Here is a 22,436-nt window from a genome sequence, read left to right as displayed (position 1 = left end):
TGCTTTTGTTAAAATATAAAGACAGATATTATGAATTGTAATCTAAACCAAAAACCAAACCCTGTGCCATCGAGTCGATTCAGCTCATAGTGACCCTATAGGACAGAGTAGAACTGCCCTATAGAGTTTCCAAGAAGCGCCTGGTGGATTTGAACTGCCGACCCTTTGGTTAGCAGCCATAGCACTTAACCACTATGCCACCAGGGTTTCCAATTGTAATCTAGCAATCAAAAAATCAAAACCAAAACCACTGCTGTTGAGTCGATTCTGACTGATATCCACCCTATAGGACAGAGAAGAACTGCCCCATAGGGTTTCTAAGGAGCACCTGGTGGATTTGAACTGCTGACCTTTTGGTTAGCAGCTGTAGCTCTTAACCACTGCACCACCAGGGTTTCCACAATCTAGCAACAAAGAATACAAATCAATGCTAAGGACATTTTGTACTCTAAAATACCACGATTCTGTGTTGCATTCATTCCATAATAGACATTAGACGGTTTTGGATGTGTGTTATGAATCAGGAAAATTTGTATTGGTATTATTATAGAATCATAGAATTTTAAACCAGGAATGGACTTTAGGAATCCTTTCATGTTCTCGAATAAAAGGGGGCCAAAATGCTACATAAAATTTTATTTGCTTATGTTCAGGAGAGACCAGTCCCTGGAGAAGGTCATCACACTTGACAGAGAGTCATCGAAAAAGAGGAAGACCCTCAGTGAGATGGATTGACACAGTGGCTACAACAATGGGCTCAAGCATAACAATTATGAGGATGACGCAGGACCGGGCAGTGTTTCATTCTGTTGTATATAGGGTCAGTATGCGTTGGAGCCAACTGGATGGCACCTAACAACAAAAACGTGTTCAGATTGTCATAGCTTTCCTCATATTCTTAAAGGTGACTGATACAAAAAGAGCATCCAAAACTTTATCTTGTACAGAAGAGCAAACCGAGGCCTTTGCCCAAATCATACAGAACTTTAGTGGGAGCACTGTATGTTATTATGACATTCTTTTCATTATAAAGTCCATAGAATCAAACCAGATATACGAAGACTCTCTTTACTGTTCAAGTCATTTATCTAGCTCAATTTATCTGCTTCCTGGCTCTATGGAATATTTAGGTACTTTGAGCTTTTAACTTTTTATGAGAAAAATTCAAAAAAGCGAGGAGAGATGGAAATCCTTGCTTTTACTAAAGATAATAGTTAAAAGCTATTAAATGAAGTTTATCAAAATAGATGCTGAGAGGAAAGACACACTAGAATCGAGCATTGCACTAACCCCATGCTAACATGATCAGTTCAAATCTGAGAAGAAATGGAATGTGTCCACTATTTTTCTGTTTCAGAAATGAAGTGAATTGACACCCTGATATAGTCCAGATGCTATGTCCATTGACTTAATGAGTTTCTTAATGCACCCCATTGTGCCTCAATAGAGAGGGACATATGGCATATTTAAACCTTAACTATGGATTTATTTGACTTTTCATTGTGTTTTTTCCCTACCTGTGACTTTATAATTTCTTTAAGGAACCCTAGAAATACACACATACATAAATAGATCGTGTTCTTTATCTATATGTAATATAGATAATATGTGTGTGGTATTTTACATATATATGTGTGTATATGTATTTTTTATATGTATACACACATACACACATATGTATCTGTGTGTGTGTATATATATATGCTAGTTTTTATGATATCTGCATGGATATAGAAATGTCTTTATCGTCTTTCATACTACGGACAACTCTATATTCTAGAAGGGAAAACTAAAAACAACAACACTAAAAAAGCCCAAAACCAAAAAAAAAAAAAAACAAAAAACCCTAATTTTGGAGCAATTATGAATATTTAAGACTTATTGGAAAAGTATTAAGCTTATAGAAAAAACTGAAAAAGGCTCAAGATCAGCAACTTTATCTATTAATCAGAATATTATGAAATAACTGCATAAATAGCCTAAAAATGAAACATGGGCATTCTTATAAAGATATCGGCCCATTAAAAAGATATCTCACAAACAGAAATGCAATCAATTAGGCATGCAAAAGAAATGGCCGAGAAGGAGAACAGCAATAAATAGGTGGTTTTCTTTATTTTCCTTCTGGTAATGATTTCTCTGAGCTTCATTTGATAATGAAGCTCAAGTTATATGTCTTCAAATAAAACTTACTGCACCATTATACATGACTAATTATGGTAAAGCTCAACACGAGAATTAAATTATTCCCTGGGGCCACCTGAAAGAGTCTAATGTTAACTGCATTATGGCACTGGGTTTTGATGTGCAGCTATTATTTTCCTAGCTTTGACTTTGAAGACATTGATCAAAAACTACCACCTTCTACCACTCACAATAACCCTGTCAGAGGCCTGACAACACCTCATAACAACCACCTTATGCTCACAAAGCAATGAATTTCAAAACCAGAAGATGTGAATGGCAAGGAGCCAGGGAGGAACTGATTTACCGATTTTACCTCTTATTTAGAATCCTTTGAATGGGAGGGATTTTTTTTTTTTTAAACACCCACAGCTTTTTAATTGGGACACTTCTAATGAAAGCTCCAGAAGACAGACTCCAGCAGGGAAGAAGATAGAAGAGAAAAAGGCAGACATTTGTAATGCCTTGATAGTTAGTTTCATCATATTTTATAGCAAAAGGAGCAAAAAATGATTTTCTAGGTCCAATAACAATTTCTTATGAAGGAATGAGGATTTCAAGATATTTGAAGAATTGATTTAAATGTCTTGCTCATGTTTAATCAATGGAATATTGTAGCCTTTAACCCTTTAATGCAGAATGGCAGGACCTCACAACAGTTACCTTGATAAGAAAAGGCTACCTGTTAACTGAGTGTCCAGTTTTGAAAGGAGTGAAATGTATATAATTTGGCTTTGGTGATACAGGAGGCTAAAAGGAAAACATGCTTCAATTTTCCACTAGTATAAACAGCAGCAAAAAGTTTTGCCTAGATTGCTATCTTGCTGCTATTTGCATGGAGGAGTGTGGGGAAGAGAGGGAAAACAGCAAAAATTTTGAACAAAAATTTGATCATTAGAATTTGCCAAAAGAAGACATGTAAAATATGGAGTTTTGAAATTTATACCCCTTTTCCCTAGCTTTGGAAGACCTGGTGGTGAGGTGGTTAAAAGCTACAACTCCTACCCAAACGGTCGGCAGTTTGAATCTACCAGGTGCTCCTTGGAAACTGTATCGGGCAGTTCTACTCTGTCCTATGGGGTTGCAATGAGTCAGAATCAACTGAATGGCAACATTTTTTTTTTCCTAGCTTTATATGTTTTCTCTTTATTTCTTTATTGAGGCTTTTGTTAACTGAAATAATAGATGTAGTTTCAAAGTTGGTGTGCCTAGTGAGTCAGCCAATCTGGGCCCTTTCTGAATAAACTAGATCTTGAACTCTACCTAACAGGTTGTTACATGAATCAGTATTATAGTTGGGGGCTAGACTGACTTCTGGGGAGAAGTATGGATATAAAGAGTATGAATCTTAAACTGTCTTGAGTATTTATTCTTTGGAATTTGATTTCATTATCTGTTAACTCATGATAATATGGTTGACCTCAATAAGATGACTGTGAGGATTAAATGACATATATAAAGCCCAGAGCACAGTACCTGATACATAATAAGCAGCTCTTAAACTCCTGCAGTCTGAAGTTGATAGAACATGCAATCAATATGCATTGATAATTACTTTACTGGTGATTGGAAGGTGAGTGTTGGAAACAAAGAAGAAGGACTAGTAGTTGGAAAGTATGGCCTTGGTGACAGAAACAATACCAGAGATCCAATAACAGAATTTTTCAAGACCAATGACTTATTCATTGGAAATATCTTTTTTCAACAACATAAATGGTGACTATACATGTGGACCTCCCCAGATGGAATACATAGGAATCAAATCGACTACATCTGTGGAAAGAGATGATAGAGAAGCTTAATACCAACAGAACAATTTTAGGGGTTGACTGCAGAACAGACCATCAATTCCTCATATGAAAGTTCAAGTGGAACTTGAAAATTTAAAAAAAAGTCCGTGAAAGTCAAAGTATGACCTTGATTATATCCCACCTGAATTTAGAGACCATCTCAAGAATGGATTTAATGTATTGACCACTAATGAATGAAGACCAGACTGATTACGAGATGACATCAAGGACATCATACATGAAGAAAGCAAAAAAAAACAGAAAAGAAAGAAAAGACCAAATGAATGCCAGAAGAGACTCTGAAACTTGCTCTTGAATGTAGAGTAGCTAAAGCAAATGAAAGAAATGATGAAGTAAAAGAGTTGAACAGAAGATTTCAAAGGGCGGCTCAAGAAGACAAAGTAAAATATTATAATTAAATATGCAAGGACCTGGAGTTATAAAACCAAAGGGAAGAACACACTCGACATTTTTCAAGCTGAAAGAACTAAAGAAAAAATTTAAGCCACGAGTTGCAATATTGAAGGATTCATACTTTGGACATGTTGTCAGGAAGGATCAGTCCCTGGAGAAAGACATCATGCTTGGTAGAGTAGAGGATCAGCAAGAAAGAGGAAGACCTTATGAGATGGAGCGGCATGGTGGCTGCAACAATGAGCTCAAGCATAGCAACAATTGTGAGGATGGCGTAGGACTGGGCTATGTTTTGTTCTGTTGTGCATAGGGTTGCTATGAGTTGGAGCTGAATTGGTGGCACCTAAGAACAACAACAACGGGAAAAACAGTAAGAGATGCGATGCAGAAAGCGTCAATAGAAGATGCACAGAAGAGAAAAGGAATACACAGAGTCACTCTTTCAAAAAGAATTGGTCGACTGAAGTTCAACCATTTCAGGTGGTAGCATATGATTGAGAACTGATGGTGTCGAAGGAAGAAGTCCAAGCTGCACTGAAGGCATCAACTAAAAACAAGGCTCCAGGAATTGAGAAAATAACAATTGAGATGATTCAACAAACAGATGCAATGTTGGCAGTTCTCCCACTTGTCTTCCACTTGTCTGAACAGACAACTGGATGATCAAACAAAATGTGGAAATTATTGAACAGTATCATTAGTATCACATGCAGGTAAATTTTTTTCTAAAGATAATTCAAAAGCACTTGCAGCAGTACATCAACAGCGGAACTGCCAGAAATTCAAGCCAGATTCAGAAGAGGACGTGAACATTGCTGATGTCAGATGGATCTTGGCCAAAATCAGAGAATACCAGAAAGACATTTACCTGTGTTTTATTGACTATGCAAAGGCATTCAACCATGGGGATCACAACAAATTATGGACAACATTGCAAAGAATGTGAATTCCAGAACACTTAATTTTGCTGATGAGGAACCTGTACTTAGAGAGCACCTCGAGAATAGATTTTATGCATTGAACATTAATGACCACACAAGTTGTGGGATGTTATCAAGGTCATCATACATGTAGAAAGCAAAAGACCTTTAAAAAGACAGGAAAGAAAGAAAAGACCAAAATGGATTTCAGAAGAGACTCTGACTTCCAAGAGGCAGTCACTTGAACAGCACAAGAGGATACTGCATGGTTTAAAATCAGAAAGTGTGCGTCAGTGTTGTATCATTTCACCATACTTTTTCAATCTGTATGCGGAGCAAATAATCCAAGAAACTGGACTATACGAAGAAGAATGCGGCATCAGGTTTGGAGGAAGACTCATTAACAACCTGTGATATGCAGATGACGCAGCTTGTTTGCTGAAAGTGAAGAGGACTTGAAGCACTTTCTGATGAAGATCAAAGACTACAGCCTTCAGTATGAATTTCACCTCAATATAAAACTAAAACCCTCACAACTGGACCAATAAGCAACATCATGATAAACAGAAAAAATACTGGAGTTGTCAAGGATTTCATTTTCCTTGGATCCACAATTGATGCACATGGAAACAGCAGTCAAATGACATTTTGCATTGGGAAAATCTGCTGCAAAAAACTTTAGTGTTGAAAAGCAAAGATGTCACTTTGAGGACTACGGTGCACCTGACCCAAACCATGGTATTTTCAATCACCTCATATGCATGTGAAAGTTGGACAATGAATAGGGAAGACCGAAGTAGAATTGACGCCTTTGAATTACGGTGTTGGTGAAGAATATTGAATATACCATGGACTGCCAGAAGAATGAATAAATCTGTCTTGGAAGAAGTACAGCCAGAATGCTCCTTGGAAATGAGGATGGCAAGACTTCATCTCATGTACTTTGAATATGTTATCAGGAGGGACCAGTCCCTGGAGAAGGACATCATGCTTGGTAACGTAAGACCGTCAGGGAAAAAGATGAAGACCCTTGACAAGATGGATTGACACAGTGGCTGCAACAATGGACTCAAACACAGCAATGATTGTGAGGATGGCACAGAACCAGGTAATGTTTCATTCTGTTGTACATAGTCTTGCTATGAGTCAGAACTGACTTGACAGCACCTACCAACAACAAGGTAGATATTATTAGAGAGAGAGGGAGAGAGAAATTAAGAGATCTTTCATTATGTAGAAGATCCTTTAAAATGGCGGCATTTTATGAGATACGTTTATTAATGGTTAGTTTTTTTTTTTCTTTGTAATTAATCCACAGAGTGCATTTTTAAAATAAACACCCTGATAAAATGCTTCAGTATTTAATACGCAGTCACATAAGAGGCTCTCACATACTTCCGGTGTTGCCATCTGTTTGTTTAAGGTCTGAATTTTGAGGAAATGTTTTCACATAGTTTATTGGGGTGGATTTTATTCAGATTCAGGCACATCAGAAGCTTATCTCAGTCGGTGAACATGAATTGACTTTTAATATTCTGCAAGTTAAAAACAAAACAAGAGTTTCATAAATTCTGAACAATTAGCTACATGGTAGACTTAGATCCATTAAACTAAATAAAGAGCATGTTTTTTGACCATGTGCTTATGCAATTAACCACAATGGAATCAATGTCTCTAGTTAAAGTCTTTGAGTCAACAGCATTCCTTTATAAAGAATTGTTTAAGTCAGTAAGCTCACAATAGACTGCATGTAATTTACGCAGAGAACCACCGGGTTGTGTTACAATGATTGGAACTTTTGTCATGTCTTGCTTCAATTCCCCCCAATTAAACTCAACCAGAGATTTATAAAATGGTGATTATCTTTCTATGAACTAAAATCTTGTAGAGTTATTTTCTTAAGGGAACTTTAGGTGATTAGTGTTATTTCTGGAGAAAGCAGCACAAATTTCCTAGTAAGAAAACCACTGCCATTTAAAAGAAAAAGAATTCATGGGAATGATGATAAAATGAAGTGCACATTAGAATTTAAATCTATACAGTCCCTTTAGGGAAAATGTTGGTAACATAATTCAAAAGCTTTAAAAATATTCTCACCTATCATTCAGTACTGTTATGTATAAGAATTTATTCTGAAGAATCAAGATTGTCAAGGATCTTCTGTTTGGGGTAGTGTTACAAAGAGACGAAATACATTGCTGTAGGATTATCATAGACACAATGCTACAATAAATGTAAACAAATTATTAGTTGAACCATATGACGTTGCCCTTTTGCAGACAGAAACAACTAAAAACGAGCAATTTCATTTGGTTCAACCTAATAGTTAGTTGCCAAGAGTCTGAATGCAGAAAAGCATGCCGGTCAATTATGAAGGAGGCCTGCAAACTCTGAGTTTAGATATTGGTGGACTGTTTCTCCAGAAGCCTTGAGCATTTAATTTACCTTGTCTCAGATCTTTAATCTGTGAAATGGGAATAATACTACTCTATCTCCTGTTTTCACGAGTATGCAGTATTATAAGCCATTAGTCTTTGTTTCCTCTTCAGACCCAGAGATCTGAAGCAGCACATTATGGATTGTTGTTACTATGATTGTATTTTTAGCTTGAAATTATAGAAAGTATCAGAGGGTGGTTTCCTTGGCATGTAGTTTTCTAATGCACCTTTTTACAGGTGTATGAGTCTACAGTTAAAAAGTTGGCTTTTTTGCAAGGAAGTGATTTGTAATTCTTCCTGCCAGCTTTTATGTCCCCTCTTCCCCCTCCCCGCCCAGTTTGTTCTCAGGAACCACTGATCATGTTTCTGTCACAATAGACTAGTTTGCATTTTCTAAGATTTTATACAAATTGAATTGTTCTTTACATACTTTTTTGACGTGCTTCTTTCACTGAGAATTATTATTTTGAGATTTATTCATGTTATAGCATATATCAATAGCACTTTCTCTTTTGTGGCTAAGTAGTATTCCATTAAGGAGCCCTGGTGGTGCAATGGTTAAGTGATTGGCTGCTAAGCGCCAACCGAAAGGTCTAGGTTTGAACCCAACAGCCACCCTGCAGGAGAAAAGACCTGGTAATCTGTTTCCATAAAGATTTCAGCCTATAAAACACTATGGGGCAATTTTACTCGGTAATACAGGGTTGTTATGAGTTGGAATTGACTTAACGGTGCACCCCTTTCCCCCACGACAAGTATTCCAGCATACGGATATACCACAATTTGTTTTTCCATTTACCTGTTGATGGACATTTAGGTTCTTTCCGGTTTGGTGCTATACAAATAAACCTGCTGTTATATATATATAATAGCATATGAGGTAGCATATGATCAGGTTGCATATGATCAGGAACCCATGGTACTGAAGGAAGAAGTCCAAGCTGCTCTGAAGGCATTGGCGAAAAACAGGGCTCCAGGAATTGATGGAATATCCATTGAGATTTTTCAACAAACAGATGCAGTGCTGGAGGTGCTCACTTGTCTATGCCAAGAAATATGGAAGACAGCTTCCTGGCCAACTGACTAGAAGAGATCCATATTTATGCCTATTCCAAAGAAAGGTGATCCAAACGAATGTGGAAATTATAGAATAATAGCATTAATATCACACGCAAGCAAAATTTTGCTGAAGATCATTCAAAAACAGCTGCAACAGTATATCGACAGGGAACTGCCAGAAATTCAGGCTGGTTTCAGAACAGGACGTGGAACCAGGGATATCATTGCTGATGTCAGATGGATCCTGGCTGAAAGCAGAGAATGCCAGAAGAATGTTTACCTGTGTTTTATTGACTATGCAAAGGCATTGGACTGTGTGGATCATAACGAATTAAGGATAACATTGCGAAGAATGGGAATTCCAGAACACCTAATTGTGCTCATGAGGAACCTTTACATAGATCAAGGGGCAGTTGTTCAGACAGAACAAGGGGATACTGATTGGTTTAAAGTCAGGAAAGGTGTGTGTTGGAGTTGTATTCTTTTACCATACCTATTCAATCTATGGGAGCCCTGGTGGCCTTGTGGTTAAGTGGTATGCCTGCTAACCAAAGGTTCGGCAGTTCGAATCTGCCAGGTGCTCCTTGGAAACTCTATGGGGCAGTTCTACTCTGTCCTATAGGGTTGCTATGAGTTGGAATCGGCTTGACGGTACTGGGTTTTTTTTTGGTTTTATTCAATCTGTATGCTTAGCAAATAATCTGAGAAGCTGGACTACATGAAGAACAGAGCATCGGGATTGGAGGAAGGCTCGTTAACAACCTGCATTATACAGATGTCACAGCCTTGCTTGCTGAAAGTGAAAAGGACTTAAAGCACTTACCACTGAAGATCAAAGACCACAGCCTTCAGTATGGATTACACCTCAACATAAAGAAAACAAAAATCCTCACAACTGGAACAATGCGCAACATCATGATAAACAGAGAAAAGATTGAAGTTGTCAAGGATTTCATTTTACTTGGATCCACAATCAACAGCCATGGAAGCAGCGGTCAAGAAATCAAAAGATGCATTACATTGGGCAAATCTGCTGCAAACGACCTCTTCAAAGTGTTGAAGAGCAAAGATGTCACCCTGAAGACTAAGGTGCGCCTGACCCAAGCCATGGTATTTTCAATTACATCACATGCATGTGAAAGCTGGACAATGAATAAGGAAGACCAAAGAAGAATTGACACCTTTGAATTGTGGTGTTGGCGAAGAATACTGAATATACCACGGACTGCCAAAAGAACGAACAAATCTGTCTTAGAAGAAGTGCAACCTGAACGCTCCTTAGAAGCAAGGATGGCGAGATTGCATCTTACATGCTTTGGATATGTTGTCAGGAGCGATCAGTCCCTGGAGAAGTACTTCATGCTTGGCAGAGTACAGGGTCAGTGGAAAAGAGGAAGACCCTCAAAGAGGTGGATTGACACAGTAGCTGCAACAATGAGTTCAAGCATAAAAATGATTGTAAGGATGGTGCAGGACCAGACAGTGTTTCGTTCTGTTGTGCGTAGGGTTGCTATGAGTCAGAATCGACTTGATGGCACCTAACAACAACAACAACAACAACAACAACAACAACATATATATATACACACATACATACATGTACACACACACACACACACACACACACACACACACACTTCTATATCTCTTGGGTAATTACCTAGAAGTGGAAAGGGAAAGCCTGAAATATTTGGTAGATGTATGTTTAACTTATTAAGTTTTAAGAAATTACCAAATAGCTTTCCAAGGTGGTTGTACTATTTAATACTCCCACCAGCAGTGTGGAAACTCTGGTGGCGTAGTGGTTAAGTCCTACAGCTGCTAACCGAAAGGTCAGCAGTTCAAATCCACCAGGCGCTCCTTGGAAACTCTGTGAGGCAGTTCTGCTCTGTCTTCTAGGGTTGCTATGAGTCAGAATCAACTGCATGGCAATGGGTTTGAGTTTTTTTGGTTTCATGACTAATCTTTCAGCATCTTTTCATGTTCTTACTTACCATCCATTTATCTTCTTGGTGAAGCATTTGTTAAAATCTTTTGCCCATTTTATTTTAAATTGTGTTATTTGTTTGCTTATTACTGAGCTTTGAAAGTTCCTTAAATATTCTGCGTACCAGTCCTTTGTCAGATGATATGTGTTGCAACTACTTTCTCCCATTCTGTCCCATTGGCTGACTTATCTATCTTTACAACAGTACTGTTCTGTTTTGATTACTGTAGCATTGTAGTAAGTCTTGAAATAAGGCAATGTTAGCCTTCCCAAGTTTCTTTGTCTTCTTTTTTAGATACCATAAAATTCACTCATTTAACTGTATAAGTCAATGAGTTTTTGCCACAATCCAGGCTTAAAACACATTCCAAAATGCTTTGCCATGGAATCGAGTCCAACTCATAATGACCCTATAAGACAGAGTAGAACTGCCCCATAGAGTTTCCAAGGAGCGCCTGGTGGGCTTGAACTGCTGACCTTTTGGCTAGCAGCTGTAGCACTTAACTACTACACCACCTGGGCTTCCTAAAACATTAATCATCTCAAAAAGTTTTCTTATGCCCATTCGTTGTCAGTCCTTGCCAAGCACTAACCAAAAGGTCACAGTGCGAACCCACCAGCCATAGGCATTTATGGATGTGGTTTCTATCTTTATAGTTTTCAGTTGTCTAGGTATTATAATTATAAACGGAACCATACTATATATATATATTTTTTCTGACTTCATTTAGTATAATGTGTTTGAGGTTCATCCCATGTTGTAACATGTATCTGTGGTTTCTTTCTTTTTATTTGAATAGTATTCCTTTTTTTTTGGATGTATCATATTTTTTAATCCTTTTACCAGTTAATGGAGAATTTGAATTGTTTCCAGTTTTTGTTCGTAAAGTTTCAATAAATATTTGCATACTAATCTTTTTGTGAAAAAGAGGTTAGGAATTCCTAGAGTGGTAGTTTTAAACTTCAATTGTATATTATCATCACCTTCTGGAGTTTACAAAACCCAGACCAGAAAAGCTAGGATACATAGGATTGAGCATCCATATTTTTAAAAAGTTCCCCCAGTAGCTCTGATGCTCAGGAAAGGTGGAAAACCTCTAGGATAGTGTGTGAGTGTGTGTGTGTGTGTGTGTGCAGAAGGCCCAGATCAATCAGTAAAGTCTGCCCTGAAGTTGCAAGAGAAATGGACTTTTGAAACAGTGTTAACACATTGCTGCTTATAAACAGTTCCAGATGAAAGCGCACAGAAGGAACAGTTCGAAATATAATAATACACACCATCCAAATTTGCACGTGGAAGTAGAACAGAATGCCCGAAAAGAATCTGAATATGAATCAGTTCCCTTAATTATTTATCCATTCTTCTGGCACAGCTCTGGGACACACGTAAAGGAAGGCATCTTTCGGCTGGGTAACAAATTTGTAGCCTGTGGAGCTGCGCTTTCTTACTTGCATTGACCGTGGTGCTATACTGAAAATTTCACCTGCAAAAAAGACAAAGAGAAGTCAAAATCCGGAGTTGAAACTTTGTTTAGAGAAGAGCTGAACTGGAGAAGAGACCTCGATTCTTGCTTAATTTAAGAAAAGGCATGGGAGAGGGTGTGAAGGGAACTTCATAAAAATACACTTTAGGGAATTCATGGGAACTCAAGCGGAAAAAAGACACTTCTTTGAAGGAAGGAAGGTTTCTTGTGTCTTCCACCGCCTCCGCCGCCCCTCCTCCCAGATGGTCCCCACTCTCCGCCCCTGGCCCTCCCGGGATCCAGCGCTTGGCCAGTGGGCCGAGTGGGCGGGGTAGCCTTGTAGCTCGGTTTCTCTGGCTCCAAAGAAGCTCCAGCGCAGGGACATTAACTTCGCACCTGGTCTTGGGCGTCTGCACCTCTTGGCGTCTCCAGCTCCGGGACACGTTCCTACCTACTAACTGCGGGAACAGTGGACAACTTTGTCCGTGGGTGAGTGGGTGGGTGGGGGGCAGCGCGACAACGGCCCATCCCCCCGCCCCCTGCACCCCAGCAGGGTTAGCCACGGACAGCGCCCACAGGGCTGGCTTTCCTGTTTTAAGCCTCGTCAGCGACTTCTCCGGAATGGAGCAGTCACAGTGTGGCAGCAGTGACCACAGCGGTAGCGGCCGACCCCAGCTGGTCCCGGGACTGGTGGCGGCTGTCCCTCCGCCCCCGTCCCCAGCGTTACCGGTGTCCCCGGGGATGCCTGTTCCTCCAGCTTTCCTCCGGCCGCCGAGCCTCTTTCTGCGGGCAGCCGCCGCCGCAGCCGCCGCCGCTGCCACCGGGAGCGGAGCCTGCCCACCAGCGCCGGGGCTAGAGAGAGGGATGGTGGCGGTGGGCTGCGGCTACCCGCGGACCCCCAAGTGCGCTCGCTGTCGAAACCACGGCGTGGTGTCGGCGCTCAAGGGCCACAAGCGCTTCTGCCGCTGGCGGGACTGCGCTTGTGCCAAGTGCACCTTGATCGCCGAGCGCCAGCGCGTCATGGCCGCCCAGGTGGCGCTGCGCAGGCAGCAGGCGCAGGAGGAAAGCGAGGCCCGTGGGCTGCAGAGGCTCCTGTACTCTGGACCTGCGGGGCCTGGGACTAGGACTTCCCGAGAAGGCGGCGGAAGCGAGGACCCTCAGGCGGCCGGCGTCCCTGCGGTGGTGGCTGCGCTGGGACTGGGGGCCTTGAGGCAGGCTAGTGGTCTGGCGACCCCCGCTTTTGACGTTTTCCAGCCGGACTATCCGGGGGAAAAACAAGGTGAGTTGGTCTTTCATTTGCTCTTTGGACAAAAAACGTTGCTCGGGAGAAACACTTTGAAAGAAGCTGCCGCGCCCGTGCGCTAGAGGTGGGCAAGACAAGCTGTTAAAAGAAGTACTCAAGTTTTGGGAAACTGCTAGCCATAATCTTCGCTTCGGAAGGGTTTGCTGTTTGTTTCATGAAGTGATAGGATAAGGCCACGAAAAGGGAAGCCAGGGCAAGCACAGATGAGCAACTTGAAGAATGGAGTTGTCTTGTCAAAGTTGGTGTAAACTTCTCTGCCTGAGTTTAACTTCAAGCGGGCACCGAGCGAAAAGCTCAGTGAGAGGTGCTGTGTTTTGAGCTTCTTCTGTAGCCTGTTTTCAGCTGTAAAACCACAGTGAATTCTCTGATGTTGCTTGGGAAACTCACTGATAGATGGGAATGTAGTTCTGTAACTTCCGAGCAAATCTTTGGTGCTGGCTAAGTAGCAGAAGGTGTCCTGGTGAAGCAAAGTTAAAGCACTCAGTTAACCGGAAGGGTGGCGGTTCAGACTCCCTCAGTGACTCTCCAGGAGAAAGACCTGTATTTGCTTACCTAAAGATGACAGACTAAAAAACCCTATGGGACAGTCCTGCTCTGTCACATGGGGTCCCTAAGAATAAAAAATCAACTCCAGGGCCCCCAACAACAATAAGATTAGGAAAGAGACTGAAATCTACTGTACAATCTTTTTCCTCCCTTCTCTTTAAATCTTTAAACATTTCCTGCTCTCCCCGCAACTGTTTGTATCTGTGGTCAGTTTCCCAAAGTGTAGAAAGTTCTAATATTTAAAGTTTCACCTCTTCTTATAGGGGGGAAAAAAAACCCAAAATTAAATTTTCTAGATTTGTAAAAGCATTGGTAAGAATTTCAAAGTCCAGTATTGGGGCTTTCTTATTAAAGGAGTTTTGACTTTCTTCTCTTTTTTACCCTATCCCCTGTGTGGCACTGGAAAAAGTAGCCTTGAGTTTTAGGAAAAAAAAAAAAAGTTTTTTTGGGTAAGGCAGTCCCAAGTTAACTTTTCCTGTTAATGTACATCCCACTGAATTTTAACAAATTTCATAGTCCTCCACAGGGCCTATTAGCAGTGAAAATGCCATTTCAGTATATCTGTATCAGTTTGAGACGAGTGGTATCATATGGAATTCTGCGATAATGATACAGTAAGTTATTAATGAAAGCGTTTCCCCAAAGAAAAACAAATTACAGATATTAACAGATCACAGGCTATACTTTTGAAAAAGATCGTCTGTATTTAAATGAGACATACATCAGTTTGTTTGCCTCTGCCTGTTGTTTGAACATGTTCTATTTTATTTCAGTGGAAAAAAATAGAACTTTAAACATTTCTTATGAAAGATCAAAGAGGAATGAAGAGTAAAGTTATGAAGTAAAACTGTTTTAAAGGAAAAGAAAGAATTCCTCAAACTAAGTTGATAGTGATATATGACTGGCCTTTTCAGAAAGACATTTATTTATGTGATTTTTTTTTTTGATAACCAAAGCGTTCTGTTTTGTAGAATTTATTATTTTATTTTATTCTTTGCCTCAGGTGACCTCCCTATAAGAGCAAGCCACTTTTTGAAAGGCTACCTCAATTGCCTCCTATTACATGATATTCATGAACTGTAGTAAGGCCATCTATTTAATTTACTCAGTCATTAGACAAAGACTAACTGAGTGATTCAGAGATGAATACAAAAAAGAACCTTATATTCAAAAGGGGAAGAATTATATGTATCCAAAAACTACAATACAAGGTTTAATATACAGTGATAAAAGCAATTGAAGAAGTAAAACAAACTCTAGAAGTTCAGAGGACAAAGCGATTATATAAAGGCTATCATGATATTTTAAAGACACCCTGTTTTCTAAATAGCCTTACGCAGTCAGCATTTTATGAACACAATAGCTAGAAAATTATTTTATGCATAAATTGCTGCAGAGATGAGACTGTTGTATTTTTACATGTTCAGGGGCATGTTTAATTGTAAGTAAACTGGAATGGAGGTCCATGCCTATCTGTCTTCACTCGACAGACTAGTCATTAGAAAAGCATTCTTGTTTTATTTCAAGTTGAAAATTCTATAGAGCCCTTGTAATTTTGGAGTAACCACATCTTTTTTTCTGTTTTCTTTTTGTCCTATGTTTGGTATAATGATAACATTTTGACCCTCGAAGTGCTAAACCATACACAATTCCTTTACTTTAAAAAGGAACTGTAGACCTTCCTTTAGAAGTTAGGGTTGCCCCTTAAGAAAATGCGAGAAAACATAGGGTTATTGCAGATTACAGTTTTAAATCCTCGCTTTAAGCAATATACATTTTTTTTTGTGATAAAGTTTAATTTTTTAAATTTTGGTGAAAGCACCCACAGCCACAGACCCACCATTTCCACAATTTCTGCACGCACAATTCAGTGACATTGAGTACCTTCTCCAAGGTGTGCTACCTAATGTTCTCGCAATGGATTCTTGGGCATGATACCAATAGCATAGGCAACAAAAGACAAAATAGATAGATGGAACCTTATTAGAATTAAAGATTCTTGTTCATCAAGGGAATTTGTCAACAAAGTGAAGAGACAACATACAGATTGGGAGAAAATTTTAAGAACTATGTGAGAGGGGAAAGTCTAATATCCAGAATATATAAAGTACTCCTACAACTTAACAGGAAATCAAACAACTAAACAAGCAAACAAACAAAAAACAAAACAAACAGCTCAATCGGCAACTGGGCAAAGGGACCAAATACACATTTCACCGAAGAGGATATTTAAATGGGCATCTAATATATGAAAAGATAGGCAGTATACATTTTATTGCACTTACCTTGTAGAAAAAGGAATTTGACAGAAATACTCTGGATAACCCTCTGGATAATTTACCCTTTCTCATGGAAATAGAGCTGACATATGTCTATTGAATAAGAGGAAATTTAAACCGAAATAAAAGTTACTTAGCTAATGTGTAACTTTGTTATTTTCCTGGCATTAGCCTGGCAAAAGGATATTAAATATATTCTTGTTTTATTAATATTCATATGTTCAACATATTGAGGAAGAAAATTCAGATTTTTATATAAAAATATTTTCTAGATCATTTTCCCTTATTATTGGGGGAGTATGATTTGAACCAAATACCTAATATGTTGTTTTCACAAAACACTTTGAAAATCCCTACAGATTGCAGTAGTGCTGTTTATAGCTTTATTTTAGAAACAACAGAGGTATAAACTATTTTCTTGATATATCCTAGGGATTGGAAAAAAGTACATATTTTACAAATAATTATGAAAAATACCAACTATGAGTCATGTGTCACATAAAATGAAATAAATATGCAAGCTGTAGTACGATTTGAGATTACTGTCACAGTAATCACTACTGGCTTGAATTTGAAATGAAATGAACAATTTTGTTATTTCCTCGCATTATTCAGGTGGCTTAATTGGGACTTGAAATGTCAGCATAAGAAACCAGTTAATGTGATTAAATATGACATTCATTTTCAAACTAAAATGATTTCTTCTTTCATTTTCTTATCTAGACATAATAGTTTTATTTAGCTCTTTTTAGTTTTTTTTTTTTTTTAGTCATGAAAAAAGGAGTTTTGGTGGCACAATAGTTAAGCACTTGGCCACTAACTGAAAGTTGGGCAGTTCCAACCCACCCAGTGTCTCCACAGGAGAAAGACCTGGTGATCTGCTTCTGTAAAGATTACAGCCTAGAAAACTCAGTGGGGCAGTTCTGCTCTGTCACGTGGGATCGCTAGGAGTTGAAAATTGACTCAGTGGCACCTCACAAAAACAAAACTTGGGTAACCTAGGAAAATCTCAAATTGCCAAGATGGGGCAGTGTTCAACTGTGGTGTTAGGTTAATAGTTTGGGGTTAACAATAGACTCTTATCTTGTGATTCTTAAATCATTGCTACATTTATACATATTATATGACTTAAAAAATTCTTAAATCATTGCTACATTTATACATATTATATGACTTAGTGATCGTGAAATGACATAAGAAATAGCATCTTTCCATTTTCCCAATACCTGCGTTTCAGAAGGATCCTTTAAAATTGAGTTATTCATTATCATTTCTTAGAGTAAGTAAGTATTACTCTGAGTGAATGAATTATTACCCAGCATTATTTTTTCAGTAGACAGTACCATGTTCTGGAAGATTTGTCATGTATTTGATTAATTTTTTTCTCTTCTCCAGAACGAAAAACAAGTAAATGTGGCTTATACCAGAGCGGACAAGAAGCAGCAGCGTCCAAATCCCATCAGCTTTCCCTGGGGTCGTCTCCCAAGTCTAATGGTGTCCTTGGAAAACAAAACATCCGATCATCTAGTTCAGAAAATACAAACAAGGAGGATAACACCCTGTCTCCTCATCCTGGGGAACAATCAGGAGGTGATGAGAGCCCTAGGTCCTTGTCATCCTCTGAGGTGGAATCAGGAAATGAAAGTGAGTGGACCAAAGACTTTACTGCTCCCAGATCCCACCTTCCCACAGTGTCCTCAAGACAAAGAGACCCTCTTGATATCCTTACCAAGATTTTCCCAAGTTACAGGCACAGCAGACTGAAAGGCATTCTACAGTCCTGCAAAGGGGATGTGGTCCAAGCCATTGAACAGGTCTTAAATGGGAAAGAACACAAGTCAGACACCAGGGAGTTGGCAAGCTCAGGAGGATCTGGACCTACAGCCTTTCAGAGAGCTCCTAACTTTAATCTAGCTGGAATTGGTTTTGGAGCTCTAGGGAATAAATCAGCTTTCTCTCCTCTTCAGACCACTTCTGCTTCTCGTGGAGGTGATTCGCATCTCTACAGTTTAAGTCCTAGACTAGGTATCAGTCCATTACGGGTGGCATATTCCTCTCCAGGAAGAGGGCTATCTGGTTTTATGTCACCCTACCTAACGTCTGGATTGGTACCTGCATTGCCTTTCCGGCCACCTTTGGATTATTCTTTTTCAGGAATGCTTAGGGATTCTTCTTACCTTCCCAGCAAAGATTCAGTAATGGGTGGCGGACTGTATTCCAGACTGAATCAAGACAGTCATTAATGTATCTGCCCAGTCTCCCTTCCCAGAGTATTTTTAGAAGCATACAACACACACACACACACACACACCCCACATCTACTAATGTATTACAATATATATGTGAGAGGATTGTTAGTCCTTAAAAATGCTATTTTTTCCATACACAATAGAACAGACGTTAGATTTGAACAGATGTTTTTAGCATTTATTAAGTGAAAGAAATATTTGAACATTATATGTGCCTTGAACAAAGCTATATTAGGAAATCTTTGTAGTTTAACAAATTTTCTCAGAAATTATCAGTTGTAAAATTCCTATTTTAAAAATATACTTGTTTTTATTTTATCGGAAAATGGAATATATAGTTTTACAGTACTTTTGTAAGTATAAAGCAATCTAGCATACTATAAAGTGAGCCAAAAGCAAGAGTTGGAAAATTGAGATATTGCTACATAATTACAGTTTTAAAACTTTTTCTGCTCTTTTGTTTCTTGTTCACAGGAAAAAATAAAACTATTCAAAATATTTTTAAAATATTTTATTTGACTATAAGTGATCTGGACTGGGTTATAAGTGATCAGATATAAGTAGGACTTTTGGGTAACTGGAATTTCTTGTTTTTCTGAATGTCTTGTTTCTTATTCATATTTGCCTTTTGTGATAACAAGTGCTGTTAAAATGTTTTTTCTTTAAAATGAACATTCAATTACCCAACCACCTAAGAAATAAATTTTTGAAAATGAGAATACGCCATCTCCTGGCCACTATCACTAATTGCAACTCAGTTCCAGTAGAGCCATAAAAACAAAAAAACCTCATAGCCGTAGGCATTAAAAGGAACTTAAATAGTATAATCTAATCATTTTTGAAATAGCCCTTTTGGATCATGTTACATGGAAAATTTCATATGATAAAGTGAACATCTACTGTGTATGAACTTTTTATCTTTGAGTGTGCGTATGCCTGTGTCTAGGCAAATATCCCTTTCCATGTGTTGATGAGAAGGATATGACACTCCTCAAAGATAATTTTCTTCAGAATATTAAAATATCTGGTCATGTCAGTATTGATGAACTCTAGCTTTATAATGCTTAATGCAATGAGGAGAGGCATAAGATTTCCAAAGTGAAAAATTTGCCATTAAATTTTAGGTTTTCTTGAGTTTTTAAACATTCTTTTTGTTCTCCTTGTGGAGCCTTTGGAAGCTGTTTTTTTCCATCAGTGGGCAATCTCCAAGAAAACTGCTTACAAAACAATTTTTTGAGGTTTTCTTCGTGTGTCATCATTTTTTTAAAGGACAGTAGCTTTATTATTATTGTTAGGGATAAATGGAAACCCAGCCGTGCTGTAGGACAGTTGATGAACCAAAGATGGTTTAAACAATTTGAGCAACGCGATTTACTAAAGATTGTTTTAAGTTATATTTTCTCTCTCTCTACCTTTATCAGTTCCACCATCACGAAGGATTTTCCATGAAGCCAATAAGAATATATTCCTAAAGTATATTTTACCAGCAAACAACGTATTAAATTACTGCAAATTATCTGATGCTGATTTAGGAAGTAAATATGTTTAGCAGAGTGTACATTAATTGTAGTGGTGTGAATACGAGAAAGCAGATCCTGGAAAAACTGGGTGCGTTCAGCATTAATTTGTTATAAAATCAGTTTAAGTTCTAAGCCTAAACCACGGTACAATGCCTGGCAAGCAGTTAATATTGAGTTAATATATAATGAATGAATAAACTGTTTTCGTTAATAGGTCTCTTTGAGATCAAAGAACTCCACACCAAATGGACCACAAACACGTGTTTTGCCTACAATTTCAAGGGGTTAACGAATCTCCGAAATGCCATTCAAGATAGAACATTAAGTGATTCTTAAATTGTTTCCATTTGATTAATTGATTTATTGAAAGCTATTGTTTTTTTCAAAAAGTCCTGGCTGGATTCCATGGAGGATACCAAGTATAAAATATTGCACTTTAAGGCAGTTACATTATATGCCAGACCTGGTTTAATAACACCTCAGCGCTAGAGCTGCTGGATTCTTTATGTGGCTTATAACATGAGGTGCATGTATCCGTTTGAGAAACTGAATTGCTTTTGAACTGGAAGGAACATTCATTTTGGGAATTATTCGAATTCGTAAAATAACTTTATAATCTTCAAATTTAAAAAGTTTTTGTAGTATATAAAAGTTACATATAATGCTTTATGCGTTCACTGTGCTTTACCATAATTTTAAAGCTGAAAGAACCTTATAGAATAAGCCCTTTTGTTCAACCATTGAATTGCATGTGAGGAAACTGAGGCTCAGAAGTAGTGTTGTCGACCCTGGAGGTTATGGAAATAGTGTGTCATAGGAGTGAAAGTTGCTTACTTCACCAATTTCAGTTAGACTACAAAGGAGTTACTGGGTGATGCAAAGGCTTAACGTGCTTGGCAGCTAACCAAAAGGTTGGAGGTGCAAGTCCACCCAGAGGCACCTCAGAAGGAAGGCCTGGTAATCTACTTCTGAAAAATCAGCCATTGAAAACCCTGTGGAGCGCAGTTCTGTTCTTACACACAAAGGGTCGCCGTGAATCGGAATTAACTGGACAGTGGCTGCTGGTGGTAATGAATAAGGTCTGAAAGGAAGACCCATGTCTGTTTTGTTCATTCATAGCTTTGTACAGTATGTGGTACATAAAACCAAACCTATTGCCGTTGAATTGGTTCTGACTCATACTAACCCTATAGGATAGAGTAGAACTGCCCCACAGGGTCTCCAAGGAGCCACTGGTAGATTTGAACTGCCAACCTTTTTGGTTAGCAGCAGAGATCTTGGCCACTGTGCCACCAGGGCTCTGTGGTACATAATCGGTGCATAAATAAAAGTTTTTCACTGACTGAATGAAATAAAAGATAAGAATGAGTCTAAGAATTCATTCATTCAACAACTATATATTAAGCACCTACTTTGTGCCAGGTGCTGTGCCAGACACGGGATAAAGAGGTCAGTAAGACAAAGGACCTTGCCTCAAGTTGCTCACAGTCTGTAGTGCCATGAGTACTAAAACAACCTAAAAACCAATGCTGGTATAATTTGACTATGTTGTACATCACTGAGTTCTTTGTAATCTTGACATTTATGCCGTTGGATACTGTTTGAAGCCTAAACCCCTAAGACACTCACCAGGGGTGGAAGGGAAGAGGGGTAACATCAGTTTCCATGCAGTTTGTCAAGGAAAGTCTATTCCATTGGTTTGAGAGGTAAACAAATTTCAGGTCCATGGTGAAAGAATTAGGTAAAGAAGAGACTTTTGTTCACTTCAGCAGAATCTGGTGTGGACGTAACCCCCGCTTCCCCAGGGCTCTCTGGATCAGAGTTATTGCCAGAACTGGATTGGCCTCCTGGTCTAAGGTCTCTTTCAGGTAGTCTTTGAAAATGGGCTGGATTTGAGCGGATCATTCAAAGGATGTGAGTCAAATGATTTATTGCCTTTCTCTGCAACTCGTGCTGAGACAAAGGACTCTGCAGATTTTAGAACCCCACCTCTTAGGGATTCCTAACTGTGCACTTGGAAGTGATCTAGCCATAGAACTCTACTTTTTAATACCCATCTTTGGGTGATGTTCATTTCTTCTTTGAGTTAAATCTCCCTTTTAATATCCTATAACTTTAATCCTAAAACATGTAATTGATCACCATTAAAAAGTCTTATATTAAAAAACAGGGAAATAGGAGAAGGGAAAAACGAATTTGTTGACATTATACACACACAAATACACTTACATCAAAATTAGAAATAAAATGCTCAAAAGTATAGAACCTTCATATTTGCAACTAA

General features: G+C 38.6%; 1 protein-coding gene across 2 annotated transcripts in view; it reads left to right on the top strand.

Moving 5' to 3' along the window:
* The first annotated feature begins 12,867 nt into the window (after positions 1-12,867).
* DMRTA1 (DMRT like family A1) overlaps positions 12,868-22,436 on the top strand; it is a 46,444-nt gene continuing 36,875 nt past the window's right edge. Inside the window, exons 1-2 of one of the 2 annotated variants that reach the window (XM_064290424.1) lie at positions 12,868-13,534; positions 17,779-18,027. In XM_064290424.1, the coding sequence (XP_064146494.1) occupies positions 12,877-13,534; positions 17,779-18,027 (907 nt within the window). In that variant the 5' untranslated portion in view covers positions 12,868-12,876. Of the gene's footprint in view, positions 13,535-17,778; positions 22,359-22,436 lie in introns of those variants that run through there. The other variant, XM_003407649.3, reaches the window with a different exon arrangement.

The sequence above is a fragment of the Loxodonta africana genome, chromosome 9, assembly GCF_030014295.1.
Source record: "Loxodonta africana isolate mLoxAfr1 chromosome 9, mLoxAfr1.hap2, whole genome shotgun sequence".
Taxonomy (NCBI): Eukaryota; Metazoa; Chordata; class Mammalia; order Proboscidea; family Elephantidae; genus Loxodonta; species Loxodonta africana.
This window is presented reverse-complemented; position numbering and strand designations above follow the sequence as displayed.